At 42.3% G+C, this 19,324-nt stretch overlaps 1 protein-coding gene across 2 annotated transcripts in view; it reads right to left on the bottom strand.

Moving 5' to 3' along the window:
- FRMPD4 (FERM and PDZ domain containing 4) overlaps positions 1-14,432 on the bottom strand; it is a 43,894-nt gene extending 29,462 nt beyond the window's left edge. For both annotated transcript variants that reach the window (XM_069972439.1, XM_069972440.1), the window contains exons 1-3: positions 14,389-14,432; positions 7,373-7,418; positions 6,862-6,966 (exon numbers count right to left, since the gene is read on the bottom strand). In XM_069972439.1, coding sequence (XP_069828540.1) covers positions 6,862-6,966; positions 7,373-7,418; positions 14,389-14,423 — 186 coding nt within the window. In that variant the 5' untranslated portion in view covers positions 14,424-14,432. The remainder of the gene's footprint in view (positions 1-6,861; positions 6,967-7,372; positions 7,419-14,388) is intronic.
- Between the last annotated feature and the right edge of the window lie 4,892 nt (positions 14,433-19,324).

The following is a 19,324-nucleotide window of genomic DNA, read 5'->3' as shown; positions in this document are numbered from 1 at the left end:
ATCGACGTAAAAATCTGTATAGGCGGTCACTAATAACATAATACATGTATTCTCTGGGTCACTACGGTTACAGCAATACCACATTTGTATAGGATTTTTTAACTATTACCACTTTGGCGCAATAGAAACTATCTTCCTAGCAAAAACCCACAAAAACTGTCGCCACATTGCAAGATCCCTAGCTTTCTTATCTTTTGCGCGACAGAGATTGTTTTGGGCTTATTTTTTGCATGAAGATCTGTTTTTTCTATTGATACCAAGTTTTATATGTATATGACTTTTTGATCTCTTTTATGACATATTTTCTAAAGCGGATTGATAAAATACAGCTATTCTGGTACTGTTTTTTTTTTTTACAGCGTGTGTCTTGCGGTGTAATTATTGATATAGTTTTATAGATTGGGTCGTTATGGACGTAACAATACCAAATATGTATAGGATTTGTAATTTTGATCACTTTTATGTCATGTTTTATTGGGTATAGGGAGTGTAATGCATTTTTATTATTGGGGGGGGCTGGGGGGCTGTGTTGTGTTTGGTGCACGTTTTGTTTTACTTTTTTTACTTTTACACTAGTGTACATTACTGTACACTAGTGTAAAATACTTAGATCACTGATACAATACACTGCAGTACCTAATGTACTGCAATGTATTGTATCATGCCTCATGCTGACAGGCATTCAGCATGGCCACCCCTGTCAGCATGAGGCATCTCCATGGTGACCCCGGGGCCCTTCATTAGGACCCCGGGATCACCATGGAGAGATCAGGACACCGGACGTCGTGATCGGGTAAATGTCCCACAGCGCCAACTGGGACCCACCGGGACCCGTTAGATGCCGCTGTCATGCTTTGACAGTGGCATTTAACAGGTCAAACTGCTTGCAGCGGAGAATCCTCCGCTCCGGGCATTTTCTGGGGGAGGGGGGTCAGCTGATCCCCCGCTCTGTCGCCACCACCGGGCAGCAATTTATTCCGATGCGTCCGCCTTTAAAAGGCGTACGCATCGGAATAAAGCCCATTAGTGACCGCCGTGAAAAGGCAGCATGGCGGTCACTAAGGGGTTAAAGGGTTATTCCCATCAGAAGTAGTCATGTGTTTGTGGCCAGTGCTACTTTTATTCTCTATGGAACACAATGTTGAGTGGTCCCATAGAATGAATAAAACTCTTGCTGTCCATTCCATACCTTCTGATAACAATAAAAGAAAACTGACAGCACAGATATATATATATATATATATATATATATATATATATATATATATATAATCAGTTTAAAGATCACAAGCAGCAGTGTATACTTACTGTACCATGCACACTGCTTGTTATCAAGAATGCCTCTATTTAGTCCTCTGGCCGCCAGCTGTAACTTCAGGCCCCGCCACCTCCAGAATGATTGACAGCCTGAGTAGGCGAAGCCTGAAGATACAGCTGTCGGGACCTGAAGATACAGACGAGACCTGGATGGCAGATCACAAGCAGCGCAGATATAAGTATACACTACTGCTTGTGAACTGGCAGCACAGATATATATATATACACACATATCTACATATGCACACATATCTGTGCTGTCAGTTTCCCGGGCTGCACAACAGATACATGGCATTTACATGGCATGACAAATCGCGGGGCACCGGGCTGCATGAATGATCCTTGTATCTGTTGTGCAGCCCGGTGCCCCGCGATTTGTCATGCCATGTAAAGGCACTAAACAAGCTCCAATCCCGCTGATTGGTTCTTGTTTATGGGCCCCCACAGCTGGCAAACAATTACATCTAACAGGACCTTAAGTGTCACAGAAATGACAGCAAGAAGGCATTGAAGGACTTAAATCAAGCCTTACTTTATCACTGTCACATTATCCATATTTTTTTTTTTTTGTAAATGATTGTACTGGTGAGGACCTGTTGAATTTTACCTGTGAATACTGCTAAATGCCATCTAACTGTGCTGAATGTCTATTTTGGTTGAATGCATTGAATGCTGTAGGGAGTTTGTCGGTGTCTTTTCCCGTTTTAAGATGGGCTGATGAAGTATATTCGTATTTCCTGGCTCCTTATCACAATACAGCGAATTGTATTAAAGTTAGTGATTCACTAATTAATAGCAGATTTCATTGTGGCGGTGACTCAGATAAGCCTAAGAAAAGCTTCCAACAGACCAGGCCCTGTTCTCCACAGCAATTATTTTTTATTATTGGAGCTATAAACAAGCTTTCTATTCTTGACAGCAAATCATCACATGGTTTGGAGCTCAAAAAAGGTTCTGAAAACATTTGTACGAGCTGATGTAAATGGAAAAAAAAATCATGTTCTTATTTAATGACCATTTTACCTAAGCTTTTCACATCTTATTATTAGCAGTTATTTTAGCATGCTGTTTCCCCCACCATGCTGCATTGAGGTAATTGAGACTGTGAACATTGTTGACCTTTTGAATGTGCTATTAGGCTCAAATGGGTTGTCTCTTGTAAATAAAGGTGGGGTTGAATGAAGTAGAACATTGCAGTTAGCTGCAAAATAGCAGTAAAGGCCCTATTCCACGGAACGATTATGGTTCATAAACTCGCTCCAACGACCGCTCGTTAACGATAATCGCTTTGTGGAATTGGTGTAAACGAGCGAACGACAAAGGCGAAATCGTTATACTGTCGTTCAAAATTGTTTTCAGCATGTCGAAAAAAAGTCATTGGTCTTTGAAAGATAATTCGCTAATTGGTTCGTAAAATTTGAAATCAGTCGTTCGTAAAAAGATTTTAAAAAAGTAGGTGTGTCGTATGGTGATGATCACCCTGGCGAACGTTTTAAACAACCATGTAACGGCCGCAAAATAAAAGTTACACTACATATATCGTTCACGTTATGTGTTATCGTTCGCTAAAAAAAAAATCGTTTAGTGATTGTTAACGAGCGGTCGTAGGGATGGTCCAAACTCTCCAAGGTTCGGGTTCGTATGAACCCGAACGCTCGGCTTCAGATTCCCGCTGTCTGCCCGCTCCGTGGAGCGGGTGGATACAGCGGGAGGACCGCCTGGAAAACTGGGATACAGCCTATGGCTATGGCTGTATCCCAGTTTCCAGGCGGTCCTGCCGCTGTATCCACCCGCTCCACGGAGCGGTCATACAGCGGGAATCATTTCCGAGAGTTCGGGTTCGTACGAACCCGAACCGAACTCGGTTCGGACCATCCCTAATATATATATATATATATATATATATATATATATATATACTGTCAGTCAGTGCAGAGACCAGAAGAGAAGGGAGCAGAAGGCAGAGCTGAAGAGACAAGGGAAGGCCCATGGACACCAGGGAACATAGTAAGATAGGTTATTACTTTATTATTTAAGGCTATGTTCACACTACGTATATTTCCGGCCGTAGTGCGAAACGCGAATATACGCCCATAGTTTTGAGGTTGATGCGTACGCTTGAAAGTATACGCCCGCACAATGCACACTACGTATGAGCCTACAGCCGGAACATATACGGCGCCATGAAAAATGAACAAGACCATTGTTTGCGGCCAGAACTGTTCCAACTCACGGCCGTGGATTTCAATGCGGCCCCGTACGGAATACTTTTTTCAGCCAAATCGAACTTGATTTTTATATTAAAAAGGTTCTGTGTGGTTTACTGGGCTGGGCAAAGATTTCCAAGTAAATAACCTGCTTCAGACCGCTTCGAAACAAGCTAGGAAGCATAACTGTACTACGGGCGTATGTTCGCGATTTGCCCGCATGTTTGCAATCCGGCCGCATGTCTATTTTTCCCACGGCCGTAGTTTCAGCCTCACATGTCCGGCCGCGTACGAACTACAGCCGGACATATACATAGTGTGAACATAGCCTTATACTGCAATCACCAGACGTCGGCCGTGCATCACTGTTACACGTAACAATGTAATAGCTATGGACCTAAGATATATAATCTTCACCGTATGTGGTGACCGTATGAAGGGCAGAGCAAGCTGCAGGCATCCGGGGTATGGAAAAAAAGAGATACAGTAGAGTGGCGCTGTGGCCAGAAAAATACACCTCTTTCACCCATCTGGCCCGAACTTGTATCCTACCAGTATTACTGTACAGTACCTCCTTCTCTGCCTCTCAGATCTAGCTGCTGTCTGATGTTTTTTGTAAATTTTTATTTGGTGTGCGTTTGGAAGAGGAGTAGTCTTATACAGTATATCCCAAACTCTATATTTTAACTGGAAACGTTGGGGGTCATCTGATACGCCCGAAAATACGATATATATATTCATATATATACATCCAATACTGCTAGCTATGAGAATGTAGTTCTTCTAATCAATGAGGAGTTCTGTATAGAAGGATGGAGGCCTACTATCACCATTTTGTCTTTAAACACTAACCTCACAGGTGTGTTCATTTACATACAAGTGTCCATGTACGCTGCTGAATAATACATCATTCTCTATAAATATAACATCCATCCAAGTGGTATTGTAAATATATCTTAATATTAGAACATGCTCAATGCTCAGGTAGTAGTGTTATTGAACAGTATTTTTATACAGTCAAGGACAGTATTATTGTCCACCGGCATGTCCTATTTGAAACAAAAGCTTATTATCTGCCTGAATGTGATTTTCTCCATGTTGGTGTTGGTGCAGTGACTTTCTAACTACACAGAGCTGTAATGCGAAAGCTTGGGGGAGTTATAAAAAAAAATCCTGAGCTACTGATGAGGCATGTATCAGACTACCATAGATTTCCTTTGAGGCCCAAACTACAATATAGCTAGAGTCACACATATGTTTTCTTAATAGGTTTTCCTGTTTCACTGATCCTCAGAATGAAGGGAACGCATCACTAAGTTATCAATTTACTCCCCCTTTAAAGCTTCTGCATGCACAGTGGTGCTCCTGGCCCACAGTGAAGCCCCATTTTATTTAGATTTTCTGTGTAATAAAAAAGCCAAATGGGCCTGGTGACTTTATTCTTTGCTGAACCCCAACTGGACACCATGATATTCTATAACATTATGGGATGAAAATATACCGGATCCACTGGGACCCATTCAGCTTCACACTACAGGATCCGCAGCAAATTTCACTGCAAACTCGCAGCGTAAAATCCGCTGCGGATCCGGTACATGTGAAGCTACCCTTAATGGAGAAAAACTAAACAGCAGCCGACACTATGACTAAGCATCACCCATGTAATAGGGTGACTAGGGTGAGTATAATATTTTAGACTTGAAATGAAATTGCTTTGGGAGCTTTCATAGCAGTATCTATGATATAAGGAACACTAGACAAGCTAGAGATTGAAAGTATGACTTGGGTTTTCTTCTGCCAAGATGTTATGATACAGTCTATTAATAAAATTGAGCTGTAGCACAGTGCAAAATACATTTTTTATCGTAAAATAAAATCTGAAACTGGTGTTTTTTATTCTTGTTGCTATGGCATTGTTCTAAGATTATATCACGGAGTATGCTATAAATATCATCTGCTATTAGACAGAACATAACAAGTAGATCTAGTTTGATAATTTAGCAATGTGAATATAAAAATTCTCATACTCTTTATGTTACAATAAAGGGTGTTGGGCCAAACATCAATTGCACACCACATATTACTTAGTACTATGTACTTCATGCCATAGCAACAAGAATGCTATTTTCTAATTAGCTAGCGGAGAAAAGATCTATACATACAACTTGTAATGAATCATGCAACAATCTTTTTGTCAGTCCAATTTGTATGGCAACTTAAAAAAAACCTATGGAGATACAGTTAGGGTGTGAGAACCTCTGCAAGTGTCCTATTATGGCTCCTTACAAAATAGTATATTATATAAACAAGGAGACAACACATCCAAGGAGAAGTGAAGATTTAACATCACACAAGTTTGCGACGTTTCAGCATAAACAAGCCTTCCGCAGCCTGCCCCTGCTCACGGCCGGGAGCATCGCCACCCGTGCCATAGGCTCCACTCTATGGTCGGATGGATTCCGCCATCTGTCCAAAGAATGAACTGGTCCATTCTTTGGATGGATGGCGGAATCCGTCCGTACATAGAATGGAGTCTATGGCACGGGCGGAGACGCGCATGGCCCTGAGCGGGGACGAGCTGCAGAATCTGCCGGAACTTCTCCGCGTGGATTCCGTAGGCGAGGAATTGATGAGGAATCTGCTCTAAATTTCCGCTTAACATTCCTCCCGTAAAATATAAACAGAGCAATGTCCCATTGTTTTTAATGGAATTTCCGCTCTGTTGTTCACACTGCAGACTTTCCAAACAGAATTAACTGCCACAGATCTGCTTTCTGTGGATCGGTTCACACTACGTACCCGCACCCAGCGGCGCTCATCTCCACCCGTCCCATAGATTCAATTCTATAGCCGGGTGAATTCCACCATCCGCCGAAAGAATTGACATATTAGTTTTTTCGGTGGAAGGCGGAATCCGCCCAGCCATAAAATGGTGTCTATGGCACGAGCAAAGACGCGCACGGCCATGAGCGGATACAGGCAATGGAATCCACCGGAACCTTATCCGCGTGGATTCCGTAGTGTGAACCGACCCTGACATGTCAATTCTTTGGGCGAATTCTGCTAGAGGAATCCTATAGAAGTCAATGGGGGCTTAAATTCAGCTTGAATTCTGCTCAAATTTTGCTTAAATTCTGCTCCTATTCTGCCAGAGCTGAATAGGCAAGGAATTAAAGAGGAAAGTTTTCTGCGTGAAATTCCTCAGTGTTCACATACTCTAAGATAGTGAGAGTCTAAATAAAAAATGTGAGCTTTAACAATATTGGCAGGAACAGCACCAATAAAAAGTAGTTCCTCTAAAACCATGTGGTAAATAATAACAGCAGACAATACTTACAGAAACCTGCCCATTGATGATCACTTCCTCGGAAAACCGGACCTTGACTGGGTTGGACTTCAATCTTGCCTTTTTTGCTGCACTAATAAATGCGGATTTTGGTGACTTAAGAAAAGAGAAGATACAAGATAAACATAAACATACGGCATATTAATTCATGTGATTATTTAATAAGAAAGCATAATGACTATAGATATAGAGAATAAACATGTGCAGTAAATAAATTATTTTAAATTATATCTCTATGACACTGAATGATATATGGAGGAAGTTGCCATCAGCTCCTCATTACCCTGCAGCTCTACTACATGAGAAATGTTGCCATTCAAAAGAATAGCCATCCATGTGATACATGGATAGACCCAAGCCACTACACCAAATCACTGATTGTTAGCAACTATACCATCCATAAGCCATTATACAACATATGAAAAGGGATTTGTTACTTTCAGTAAAGCTGACTGCAGTAAACATACATCAATAGTAAAACATTATTTTTTGTTGTACTCACTGGGTATGGTTGCACCACTGTAAGAAGTATTGATTCCTTGCAACTTCTGTAAAAAAGCAAAGAAGTGTACAATATGATAAATATAAATTGATATGATTATACTGTTACCAAAATCTAGGAACAAAACATGGAATGTTATTGAGACATTGCATATTAACCCCTTCAAGACCAAGCCTATTTGCACCTAAAAGACCAGGCTCATTTTTCTAAATCTGACCTGTCTCACTTTATGCTCTTATAGCTCAGTGATGCTTTAACGTATACTAGCGATTCTGAGATTGTTTTTTTGTCACATATGGCACTTTATATTAGTGGCAAAATTTGGTCACTACTTTGTGTGTTTTTTGTGAAAAACATCAAAATATCATGAAAAATTGAAAAAATTAGCATTTTATGAACTTTGAAATTCTCTGCTTCTAAAAAAGAAAGTCGTATCACATAAATTAGTTACTAAGTCACATTACCGATATGTCCTCTTTATTCTGGCTTCATTTCATAAACATATTTTACTTTTTTAGGGTGTTACGGGGCTTAGAAATTTATCAGCAAATTACCACATTTTCGTAAAAGTTTCCAAAACTGATTTTTTTAGGGACCAGTTCTTTTCTTAAGTTGATTTAGGAGGCTTGTATACTGCAAACCCCCATAAGTGACCCTATTTTGAAACTAGACACCTTAAAGAATTAATCTAGGGGTATAATGAGCATTTTAACCCTACAGGGGCTGGAGGAAAGTATTCACAATTAGGCCGTAAAAAAATGAAAAATTACAATTTTCCAATAATATATACGTTTAGATTAAAGTTTCTCATTTTCAAAAGGAACATGAGAGAAAACGCACCCCAAAATTTGTAACGCAGGTTCTCTTGAGTACTACGGTACCCCATATGTGGGCGTAAACCACTGTATGGGCACACAGCGGGGCTCAGAAGGAAGGGAGCGCCATCTAGCTTTTCCATTGCAGATTTTGCTGAAGAAGTTTCCGAGCGCCAGGTGCATTTGCAGTGCCCCTGTAGTGTCAGCAGAGAGAAACCCCCCCATAAGTCACCCCATTTTGGAAAGTACACCCCTCAAAGAATTCATCTTGGGGTAGGATGAGCATTTTGACCCCACAGGTGTTAGAGGAAAGTATTCAAAATTAGACAGTAAAAATGAAAAACTCGAATTTTTCCAATAATATGTTCTTTTAGTTTGAATTTTCTCCATTTCACGAGGAACAGGAGAGAAAATTCACCCCAAAATCTGTAACGCAGGTTCTCCTGAGTAAAAAGGTACCTCATATGTGGGCATAAACCACTGTATGGGCACACAGCAGGGCTCAGAAGGGAAGGAGCGCCAATTAGCTTTTTCAATGCAGATTTTGCTGAAGAAGTTTCTGAGCGCCAGGTGCGTTTGCAGTGCCCCTGTAGTGCCAGCGGAGTAAAATCTCGCCCATAGTCACCCCATTTTGGAAAGTACACCCCTCAAATAATTCATTTTGGGGTGTGGTGAGCATTTTGACCCCACAGGTATAAGAGGAAAGTATTCAAAAGTAGACAGTAAAAATGAAAAACTCGAATTTTTCCAATAATATGTTCCTTTAGTTTAAAATTTCTCAATTTCACAAGGAACAAGAGAGAAAATTCAACCCAAAATCTGTAACGCAGGTTCTCCTGAGTAGAACGGTACCGCATATGTGGGTATAAACCACTGTATGGGCACACAGCCGGGCTCAGAAGGGAAGGAGCGCCAATTAGCATTTTCCGTGCAGATTTTTCTGAAGAAGTTTCTGAGCGCCAGGTGCATTTGCAGCGCCCCTGTAATGTCTACAGAATAGACCCCCCCAAAAGTCACCCCATTTTGGAAAGTACACCCCTCAAAGAATTCATCTTGGGGTAGGATGAGCATTTTGGCCCCACAGGTATTAGAGGAAAGTATTCAAAATTGGCCAGTAAAAATGAAAAACTTGAATTTTTCCAATAATATGTTGGTTTAGTTTGAAATTTCTAAATTTCACAAGGAACATGAGAGAAAACGTACCCCAAAATCTGTAATGCAGGTTCTCCCGAGTACAACGGTACCCCATATGTGGGCATAAACCACTGTATGGGCACACAGCAGGGCTCAGAAGGGAAGGAGTGCCAATTTGCTGGAGCAAAACAGTAGCTAGTAATAGTTATTAGAATAGCGCAGTTACTAAAATAAAATAAAAAAAATTAGATTACAGGTAATGTGGGGTGGTTCCGGGTAATTTGGAGGTGGTTACGGGCAGTCTGGGGTGGTTACGGGCAGTCTGAGGTGGTTACGGGTAATCTGGGGTGGTTACGGGTAATCTGGGGTGGATACCGTCAACATGGGGAGGTCACGGGCAACCTGCTGTGGTTACGGCAACCTGGGGTGGTTACAGGCAACCTGGGGTGGTTACAGGCAACCTGGGGTGAATACGGACAACCTGCTGTGGTTACGGACAACCTGCTGTGGTTACAGACAATCTAGGGTGGTTACAGGCAACCTGCTGTGGTTACGGGCAACGTGGGGTGGTTACAGACAGTCTGGGGTGGTTACAGACAATCTGGGGTGGTTACAGGCAACCTGCTGTGGTTACGGATAAACTGAAGTGCTAATAGGTAATCTGAGGTGGGTACCTGTAATCTGGCGTGGTTGCGGGCAATCTGGAGGGGGTCACTGGCAATTTGGGGTGGTTAGAGGCAAGGTGCGGTGGTCAGAGGCAAGGTGCGGTGGTCAGAGGCAAGGTGCGGTGGTCAGAGGTGACGTGCGGTGGTCAGTGGCGACGTGCGGTGGTCAGTGGTGACGTGCTGTGGTCAGTGGCGACGTGCGGTGGTCAGAGGCGACGTGCGGTGGTCAAAGGCGACGTGCGGTGGTCAGAGGTGACGTGCGGTGGTCAAAGGCGACGTGCGGTGGTCAGAGACGACGTGCGGTGGTCAGAGGCGACGTGCGGTGGTCAGAGGCAAGGTGCGGTGGTCAGATGCGACGTGCGGTGGTCAGACGCGACCTGCGGTGGTTGCGTGCAATCTGGGGGGTTACATGTAATCTGGCATGATTACGGGCAACCTGTGGTGGTTATGCACAACCTGCGGTGGTTACGGGCAACCTGGAGGGGTTACAGACAATCTAGAATTGTTACGGATAGACTGAAGTGCTTATAGGTAATCTGGGGTGGGTACATGTAATTTGGGGTGGTTACAGGCAATCTGGGGTGATTACGGACAATCTGGAGGGGGTCACTGGCAACGTGCGGTGGTTACGGGCAGTGTGCGGTGGTTACGGGCAACGTGCGGTGGTTACGGGCAACGTGCGGTGGTTACGGTCAACGTGCGGTGGTTGCGGTCAACGTGCGGTGGTTACGGGTAATCTGGGGGGTTACGTGCAATCTGACGTGATTACGGACAACCTGGGGTGGTTACGGGCTAGCTGCGGTAGTTACGGGTAATCTGGGGGGATTAGGGGTAATTTGGGAGTAAACTGCAATTATTACTATAATAGAAAGTGTGTGTTTTTTTTTTTGTATGTTTGTCACTTTTTGTACTTTTCACATTCTTTTTCACTGTATTACTATGATTACTGTGATATTTTCTATCACAGTAATCATAGTTTAGTGACAGAGACCAAATTGGTCTCTGTCACTTTAAATTTTTAGAGCTGGCTGGTTGTGGAGCGCATGCGCACTTCATAACCAGCCAGGACACCGAGGAGGAAGGAGCTCCAGGATCAGGTGAGTATATGGGGTAGGGGAGGGTGACTCGGGGACGGGGGTGACTGGGGGGGTGGGGGGCGACTGGGGGGGTGGGGGGACTTCACTTTTTATCCCCTGTCACCAATCATTCATGGTGACAGGGGATAAAATGTTCCGGCGGCACATGGCACAAGCGATCAGCGGTATATAGTATATACCGCTGATCGCTTGTACCGGGACCCCACAGGGGGGGTCCCCGATGACTGCCCCATGCTCTCCGCTACCTCCGGTGGCAGAGAGCATGGGGTTTTCATTCATTTTTACAAAGAGATCACTGTGAACAGACATTAGTCCGTTCACAGTGATCGCGGCGGCCATCTTGGATCTGATGGCCGCCGCGGGGAGGGGGGGTTAGATACCGGGGCACTAGGGGGGCTGGTCTGGGGTCTGATTTTAACTATTTCATCTCCCCCCACCGTGGATTCACGGTGGGGGGAGATGAAATATAGCGGCGGCACCGGCCCATTAGTGACCGCCGTTTCGGCGGTCACTAAGGGGTTAATGGGGGGTCAGCTGCGGGATCGCAGCTGATTCTCATTATCTCCGGTGCCTCACTCAGATGACTCAGTACATTCCTACTGCACGGGGCATGTGCAATAGGAACGTATATATACAGATGGCTGACGTGAAGGGGTTAAGGGTGCCTTCACACGTAACAAATCTGCAGTGGATTTCTTGCTGCGAATTTGCAGCGAGATCCGCAGACGGGATGGGCAGACAAACTTGCAGTGGGATGCACATCCCGCTATGAGTATGTCGAAGAAAGTCCCGGCACTTCACCAGTTCAAATAAATGCTTATTTATTATGTGCAAAACATAATTAGGTACAGGAGGACGCGTTTCGGCATATTGCCTTCATCAGCTCGATGGAGCTGATGAAGGCAATATGCCGAAACGCGTCCTCCTGTACCTAATTATGTTTTGCACATAATAAATAAGCATTTATTTGAACTGGTGAAGTGCCGGGACTTTCTTCTACATTACGTCTGGGACGCCATCCCACCACGAGCACCACCGCAGCAGCAGTGCCGTCTCCACCACCATTACAGCTATGAGTATGTCAGCAGCCCGCCCCGTTAACCCCCGGCCGCCGGAGCGTATACATTACCTCCTCCACGCTCCGGCTTGCTTTGGGGGTTCCCGGCACGTCCCGCTTGGCCAATCAGTGCGCTGTCCCGCTGCAGTGCACTGTTTAGCTGAGCGGGATGTGAAGACGCCAGATGCCATAACCTCATCTGGCCAGCAAACCGCAAACCAACATGTATTAAGAAATGCCACCTGTAAAACTAGAATATTTGGAGGGGTAAATGTGCACATAAGATAAAAAAAAGCTTGTACGAGTTTGATAACTTCCCTTTAAGACATATTTTGCAATTATGAGAAATCTTCCAGTGACATTGTTGCTCAAAATTAAAGTAACTTATGAATGCGTCTTGATGATTATTTGGTTGAAAAGACAAGCACAATATGTCAGTAAACCCTGGTTTACTGACATATTGTGCTTGTCTTTTCAACCAAATAATCATCAAGACGCATTCATAAGTTACTTTAATTTTGAGCAAAGTATTAGATCAGAATATGCCATGGGCTTAAATTGACTAAGCTAAGTAAATCTTTTTTCATTCTTTAATGTCTTTCATTAATGTGAAAATTATGGAACACAGGCATTTGAGCAATGATTTGTGTTGCTAATGTAGTCTGAAATACAAAGGCAAAAGCATTCTGCTATAAATGGGCTTCTTGTGGTGCATCTTAAGAGACATACTAAAAATATCAATCCTAGTTAAATCTGCATTAAAAAAGGAAAGTTGCATGCATAATCAGGAACATCAAACTCAATATATATATAAATATATATATATATATATATATATATATATATATATATATATATCCCTAAAGGGGTACTGATGTATTGCATACAATATTTATGAAATCATGCATAGATTTACATGCACTTACTGTAGGTTGAAATTATTAAAGAGGTTTGCCAATTTAAACTAGTTTGAACAAGATGAGATTGTCACTGAAAAACAGCTTGTAACTAACTTTCAGTAAAGCAGAGTGGGACACTCACCTGTTTGACTTCTTGGCCGGAATTTACCTAATTTCATCTCTTATTGTTATACCCTTGTTTACACTGTGCGTTTGTGACTGCGGCAATGATGCGGATTCTTGGTTCATGAACCGGATGTGCCGGCGTAAGTTTTCTGGCTATACTACAGTCCCTGGGATGAGGCCTAGATAGGAATCGTGATACCCCTGGGCTGTCCGGGGGCGACAGGGGTCCGAGGGCGCAGCCCTATGCAGGAACCCGCCCGCACTTTGGACCATGTCTCCTTGGCCACTATGATTCCCATAAGGTGATTGAAGAAATGCCGCTAACCTACAAGGGGTTAATCCCCTGTGAAGTCCGGCTGAAGCGTCTGGTTTCCAAGGTTACCCGCGTAGCCGCCCTTTTGTTTCACATATGGGGTATGTCACGATGCACATGATGCTCCTGCGCCTATCCGACCCAGCCACGTCATTCAACCTGGTCGGTTCCATCTGGCTCATGCGCTGTTATCTTCATCACAAGCCAAGATCCACGTACGCCTCGTGTTTATGTTTATACCGTACTATGGCCGACTGACGTCTTCCGGTGAGCAATCATCCCACCTGTCTTCAATTGTACATTCTAAGGATATTTGTGAACTATGGACACTGTGTTTTCACATATTACTTTTGACAGGATAATTCTGTCTCATCTCACATTTATGATATTTTATATATATGTAATTACAAGATGCGATCTATGTATTTTTTTCACTTTTCACTACTTTATTGATTGATCATGTGATGTGTGTGAGTAATCACTTCGTAACTATTTAAAGCTTGATGATACACATGTATGTTGCACAGCTTGAGAAAAGCTTATATTGTTTGAGCTGAAACGTTGCTAATGCACTTTGTGGGAGAAATAAACCTCACAGTTTGAACACAAGCTACTTTGGAGTGCCGCAGTGATTTTCTATATATATATATATATATATATATATATATATATATAGTATACGGGAAAATTTATATTAGATATTAGATTGTTTGAGCTGCCCATTGAAGGTGGTATTCTATATATATATATATATATATATATATATATATATATATATATATACCACCTTCAATGGCCATCTCAAACAATCTAAGGATAGTTTGGGAGGCCCCTCCTGCTCCTTCCCATTCACTGTGCATTTTGTGCATTTGTGTATAGGCCGTGAACAGAGAAGGAGAGGGGAGCTTACCCTGGAAAATCGCTTCCCCCGGAAAAATGTGCCATGTAATACGGCCTTAACACCTAGGGGGAGATTTATCAAACATGGTGTAAAGAGAAACTGTCTCAGTTGCCCCTAGCAACCAATCAGATTCCACTTTTTATTCCTCACAGACTCTTTGGAAAATGATAGGTGTAATCTGATTGGTTGCTAGGGGCAACTGAGCTAGATTTACTTTACACCATGTTTGATAAATCTCCTCCCTAGTGTAAGTTTACTCATGTGTTTATCTTGAATTAAAGACAAACTGCACAATGTAAATGTGCAGATAAAATGTAACTGCGCAGTATATGTTTTGGTGGGGCGCACCTTAACGCACTGTGAAAACAACCTTAGACGACGTTGAATAAGCCAGTACTGGGTTGTTGCTTATGTTTATTGCTCTCTTATGTAACATTTATGTTTGATAACATTATCAATACAAAAATTTTGAAATGTAAGGGAGTATTTTTTTTATGAACATTAAGTAATAAACAATTTATTGTGTATTGTATTTTTCATTTACTCTATAGTTCATTCCTCATAGTTGGGGGTCATGTACAGCAAGTGAAATCAATACTCATAGTTTTTCAAGAGCAAACCATGTGTGAGATTTACAAGTAGCTTGTTCTGTCATATTTGTAGAAACATGAACCACTGCTGTGCCTCAAGACATTATTATAACTTGTGCACATTGTGTACTTTTTGTAAAATTAGCGAATAATCAATAAAAATGCATTCTCAAGTAAGGCCCTGGGAAATAAGCAAGAACTTTTGAAAGACAAATCGCAAGTGATATCTAAGTCATGATGATTGATTTTTGCTGTAATGAAAAAGACTGAATTTTTATAACAATGGCAGAAGAAATGCATAGATAGCTGTAGAGCAAGCTTGTGCTTTGCATAGCTGAAAGGATACTTGATGTTGCCTACTGTGCAGTGTGAACAGATGGCAAACAGTTCCCCTCCCTCCTTTCAACCTGTAAAACTATGCATGGTGCATGAGCTGAGAATTTTAGTTGAATTCTTCATTGTTATGCCAGGCTTTGGTACAGAGAGATTTAATTCCGGCATTTTACATTTTCACTTGTTACAAATAACATTTAGTATAAATACCGAAAAAGTTATAAAGCTAATAGATTTTTGAGATCACTAATAAATGGGTAAAATAAATAATTAGATACTGTATGTACTTTGGAAAATTGTATATAAGAACTTCGAAAAACCTCTAACATTTCCTATGATTTTCTGCACTATCCACAAAAAGAAACAGATGTCCTAAAATGTTGAAGAGCTTTACCAAAAACATATTATTCGCTATAAAAATTATACAAATTAAGATTACTTCGTACCACTGTCATTCTTTTAGTTGTTCTGCTGAATAATTTAAATAACAGTAGTGTGGGATCCATAACATGCTGAATGGAGTAGACAGACAGAACCTGAGGTATCTCATTGATTTAATGGGGTCTGTTGGGTTTCTATTATGGTATCAAGAGAAATTTGTAAAAGATGCCTATAACAAAACTTTTGGTGCAGGTGCGAATACAGGAAGTCGAAACTTTACGTAATCTCATCTTGCAGTCATATAATAGGAACCTTAAATTTGTCTGTCATGCAAAGGACAACGGGTAAGGCTAGGTTCACACTGCGTTTTCAGCACCCGTTTAACGCATTTGTGCGCATCCGTTTTTGATCCGTTTTTCCATTGACTTCCATTATAAAAAAAACGGATCAAAACGGATGCATTTTTTTTACGCACAATAAAGTACTGTTGACACTACTTTTTTGACTGTTAAAAAAACCCGGATCCGTTAAACGGATGCTGAAAACGCAGTGTGAACCTAGCCTAACTGGCCAATTACAAGACAGAACTCTGATAACTATTAGGGTACTTTGAGCTGGATTGGACTGAGTTGGATTCCCAGGGTTGGGACATGGGTATACAGGGTAGGCACTCACCTCAGGTGCTACCTCCAATCCTGCAGAGCAGGACATTACTGCAGGCAATCACTAGTATCCGCTATCTTGGGCACTTTCCTTAATCCCCAATGCAAGCAAGAGTGCTGGTTACATCTGCAAGCTGCAAGCAATTTCACTTCATTCCTTCAATTGACTTCATTGTTATCATCAGCAAGGAGAAGCAGGCCTTGCCAATATGTAGGGAAGAGCAGGATGTATTTAATTTTGTTTGCTACAAGGCGCGCTGTCTACCTTGGGATACACCAGACTACCTACAAGGGGTTAACTACCTTCTGGTGGAGGCACCTAGCTACCTACTAGGGGTATCTGCCTACACCTACTGTGGGACACATATCTACCTGTGGAGGACACCTGGCTACTGTTATATACATGATCTGCTTACCCCCATTTACAGTTAGATACAGTTGTTTAGTGACTCACAGGTAACATCTTTTCTTACTTTAACATCAGTGTGAATAAAAAGCTACAAGTAAAGTAAAGAATGCAGCATGTGGCCTACAGCATAAGTGACAAAGCGAGAAACCAGTGATTTCTTACTCATTGCCTTACACTTACATGCGCCCTTGCAGATGAAAGCAGTGCTCACTAGCATTGGGGGTCCAGGGCAAGTATTCAGGATTCCCAGTGCTAGTGATCACCACCATCTACGCAGCCAGCAAGTCTGCACATTATACCACTTCCTTGATCAGAGTCTAGTCCAGAAGGAATAGTCTAGGGAGACTTCACCTATGAAGCTAGAAGCAGTAGTCAAAATGTCTCATAGTCCTGCTATAAGTTAGGAGCAGGAGGATAAGGGGTTGGATAGGACAGAGGATAGGATCCAGACATGTAGAGAAAAAGTTGTAATGTCCATAGAGCCAGAGGTTCTGTAAGACTGGTAAAGAATTACATCTAGATTTGTAATTCTGTGCAAAACAAAACCCTGGTATAATTTGCCAACAGCAACCAATCACAGCTCAGATTTCATATCTTGATGAGGTCTAGTAAAATGAAACCAGAGCTGCCGCAATTGGAAAATTACAACAGTTTCCAATCTATAAAAAGACCTCAAGGGACAACCTTACTTTACCCTCCCAGCATAAGAATGGTGAGGGAGGTTAGCTGCCCTTTTCCGCTGTTTACGGTGCCTACTACAGTGCCAATTCACGTACCTGTGTGTAACGGAACAAACTTTCCCAATGTAAGTCTATGAATTGCTCAGAAACTTACATTAGGAAAGTAACCACTGGTCCATCTTCAAACCCCAGTGTGACTCCACCAGTAACATAAGGGAGCAGCAGGGAGTGAAAGTGGCAATGTTTGGGGGAAGTGTGGGGGGAAGCAGGGCAATTGTTTACCCTCCCCAGCCTTATGCTGGGATGGTAAATTAGGATTGTCGCTGGATTGTCTCTTTCCCCAAATGCATTTTTATTGTCTTTTTTAACTTTGATACAAAACAATCCCTGCATAGTCTGATTTTGGGGTAAAGATGTAGGGGCCAGATGGAAGAGAGTATGATTGCAGGATCACACTATACATTTAAGGACACTTAAGGAGGCCATACACCTTCAATAACTCATGGCCAAATGATTTTACATCTGTCAGTTATCTCTCCTGCCCGGCTCCTGTACTCCTCAGACACAGGAACATTTGGCATGGCCAAGTGATCCTGTGTTCTCTATGGGGAGGGGGTAAGCCACAGCCAGACAGATCTGTTTGTGGCTTATCTCCCTCAGAACAAAGGGGTTCAGCAGTGATTTTACATCATGCCTGACCACTATCTCCAACTGCATCACCTATTGGTGGTCGGTCGGGAGAGCCCCTATACACCTTATACAAATGCCCGAAGCCACTGCGAGCAATAAAATATTGTTTGCAAAGCTGAGGTTTTAGGACAAATGTTGTAGAAAAAAAAGTAGGAAATAATACTGCAGATTATACCCTTGCCTGGGAACAGTTTCAGACTATAGCAATTCTTCCCTACATAATTATAGACAATAATAAATGCGTGTTACGTAGAGGAGCTACAGCCATACTGTTCATCAGATGCTGGAATAAAAACTGCATATAGAAGCTTGTGTGTTGTCAACATTGTCGGTTTTTATCTGAATACATTAAAATGAACAAAAGATTATGGCAAATGAAATAATACCTGTGCACAGCATGAGCTCCAGAATAAATACTGTTTGTGCAGCGATGTTCGGGTCACTGATTATTTTCTTTTGCAGATACAATAAATATACATCCCTTGTTCACACACTTCCATAACAAAGTATTCACTTAGTTTTGATTACAATTATTTGTATGAATATGAGGCAAGTCAAATCAACTGAACAAACATACATTTCCAACAGCATGTTTTATAAGAACATTTAGAGACTGAAGCTAGATGTGGAGCTTTTCATTCCTGCAGCATTAAGCACAGAACTCATGGCAGTGCAGTGTCCTTGGGTGACTTCATGTACTAGACTCTTTCCTCACTCTTGCAAGTGGCCTCATTACTTATATACATAGCCTGTTCTAAAGAGAACCAATCACTAGTAAGAGAGCTGCTAAAGTGTTCTCCTACTTTACTAGGTATGTCGTCCTCCTAGAAAAAAATTGTTGTTTTATTCCAACGCACACTGCAGGGTAAGAGGCCAAAACTGGTCATCTGGGCCATAACTAGTCATGACCTTTCACCTGTCAGCGCAGGGGCGTAACTAGAAATGACTGGGCCCCATAGCAAACTTGTGGTTGGACCCAGCCCCCTTCTGACTGTCAAGTGTAGTCATAACTACATAACTGCAAGCGCTTGTCAGGGGTGTTTTCAGTTGAAGGGACATTTGGAGAGGCCTGCTCAGCCACCTGGTGCTGCAAATGATGACAGCTCAGGGCGCCCAGTGTACTGCATGAGCACGCCATGGGGCTCACTGATGCGGTGGGCTCCATAGAAGCTGTTATGGCTGCTACAGAGGTAATTACGC

Source organism: Dendropsophus ebraccatus, chromosome 5 (assembly GCF_027789765.1).
Source record: "Dendropsophus ebraccatus isolate aDenEbr1 chromosome 5, aDenEbr1.pat, whole genome shotgun sequence".
NCBI lineage: Eukaryota > Metazoa > Chordata > Amphibia > Anura > Hylidae > Dendropsophus > Dendropsophus ebraccatus.
Note: the sequence above shows the minus strand (reverse complement) of the source record. Positions and strands in the feature narration are given on the sequence as shown.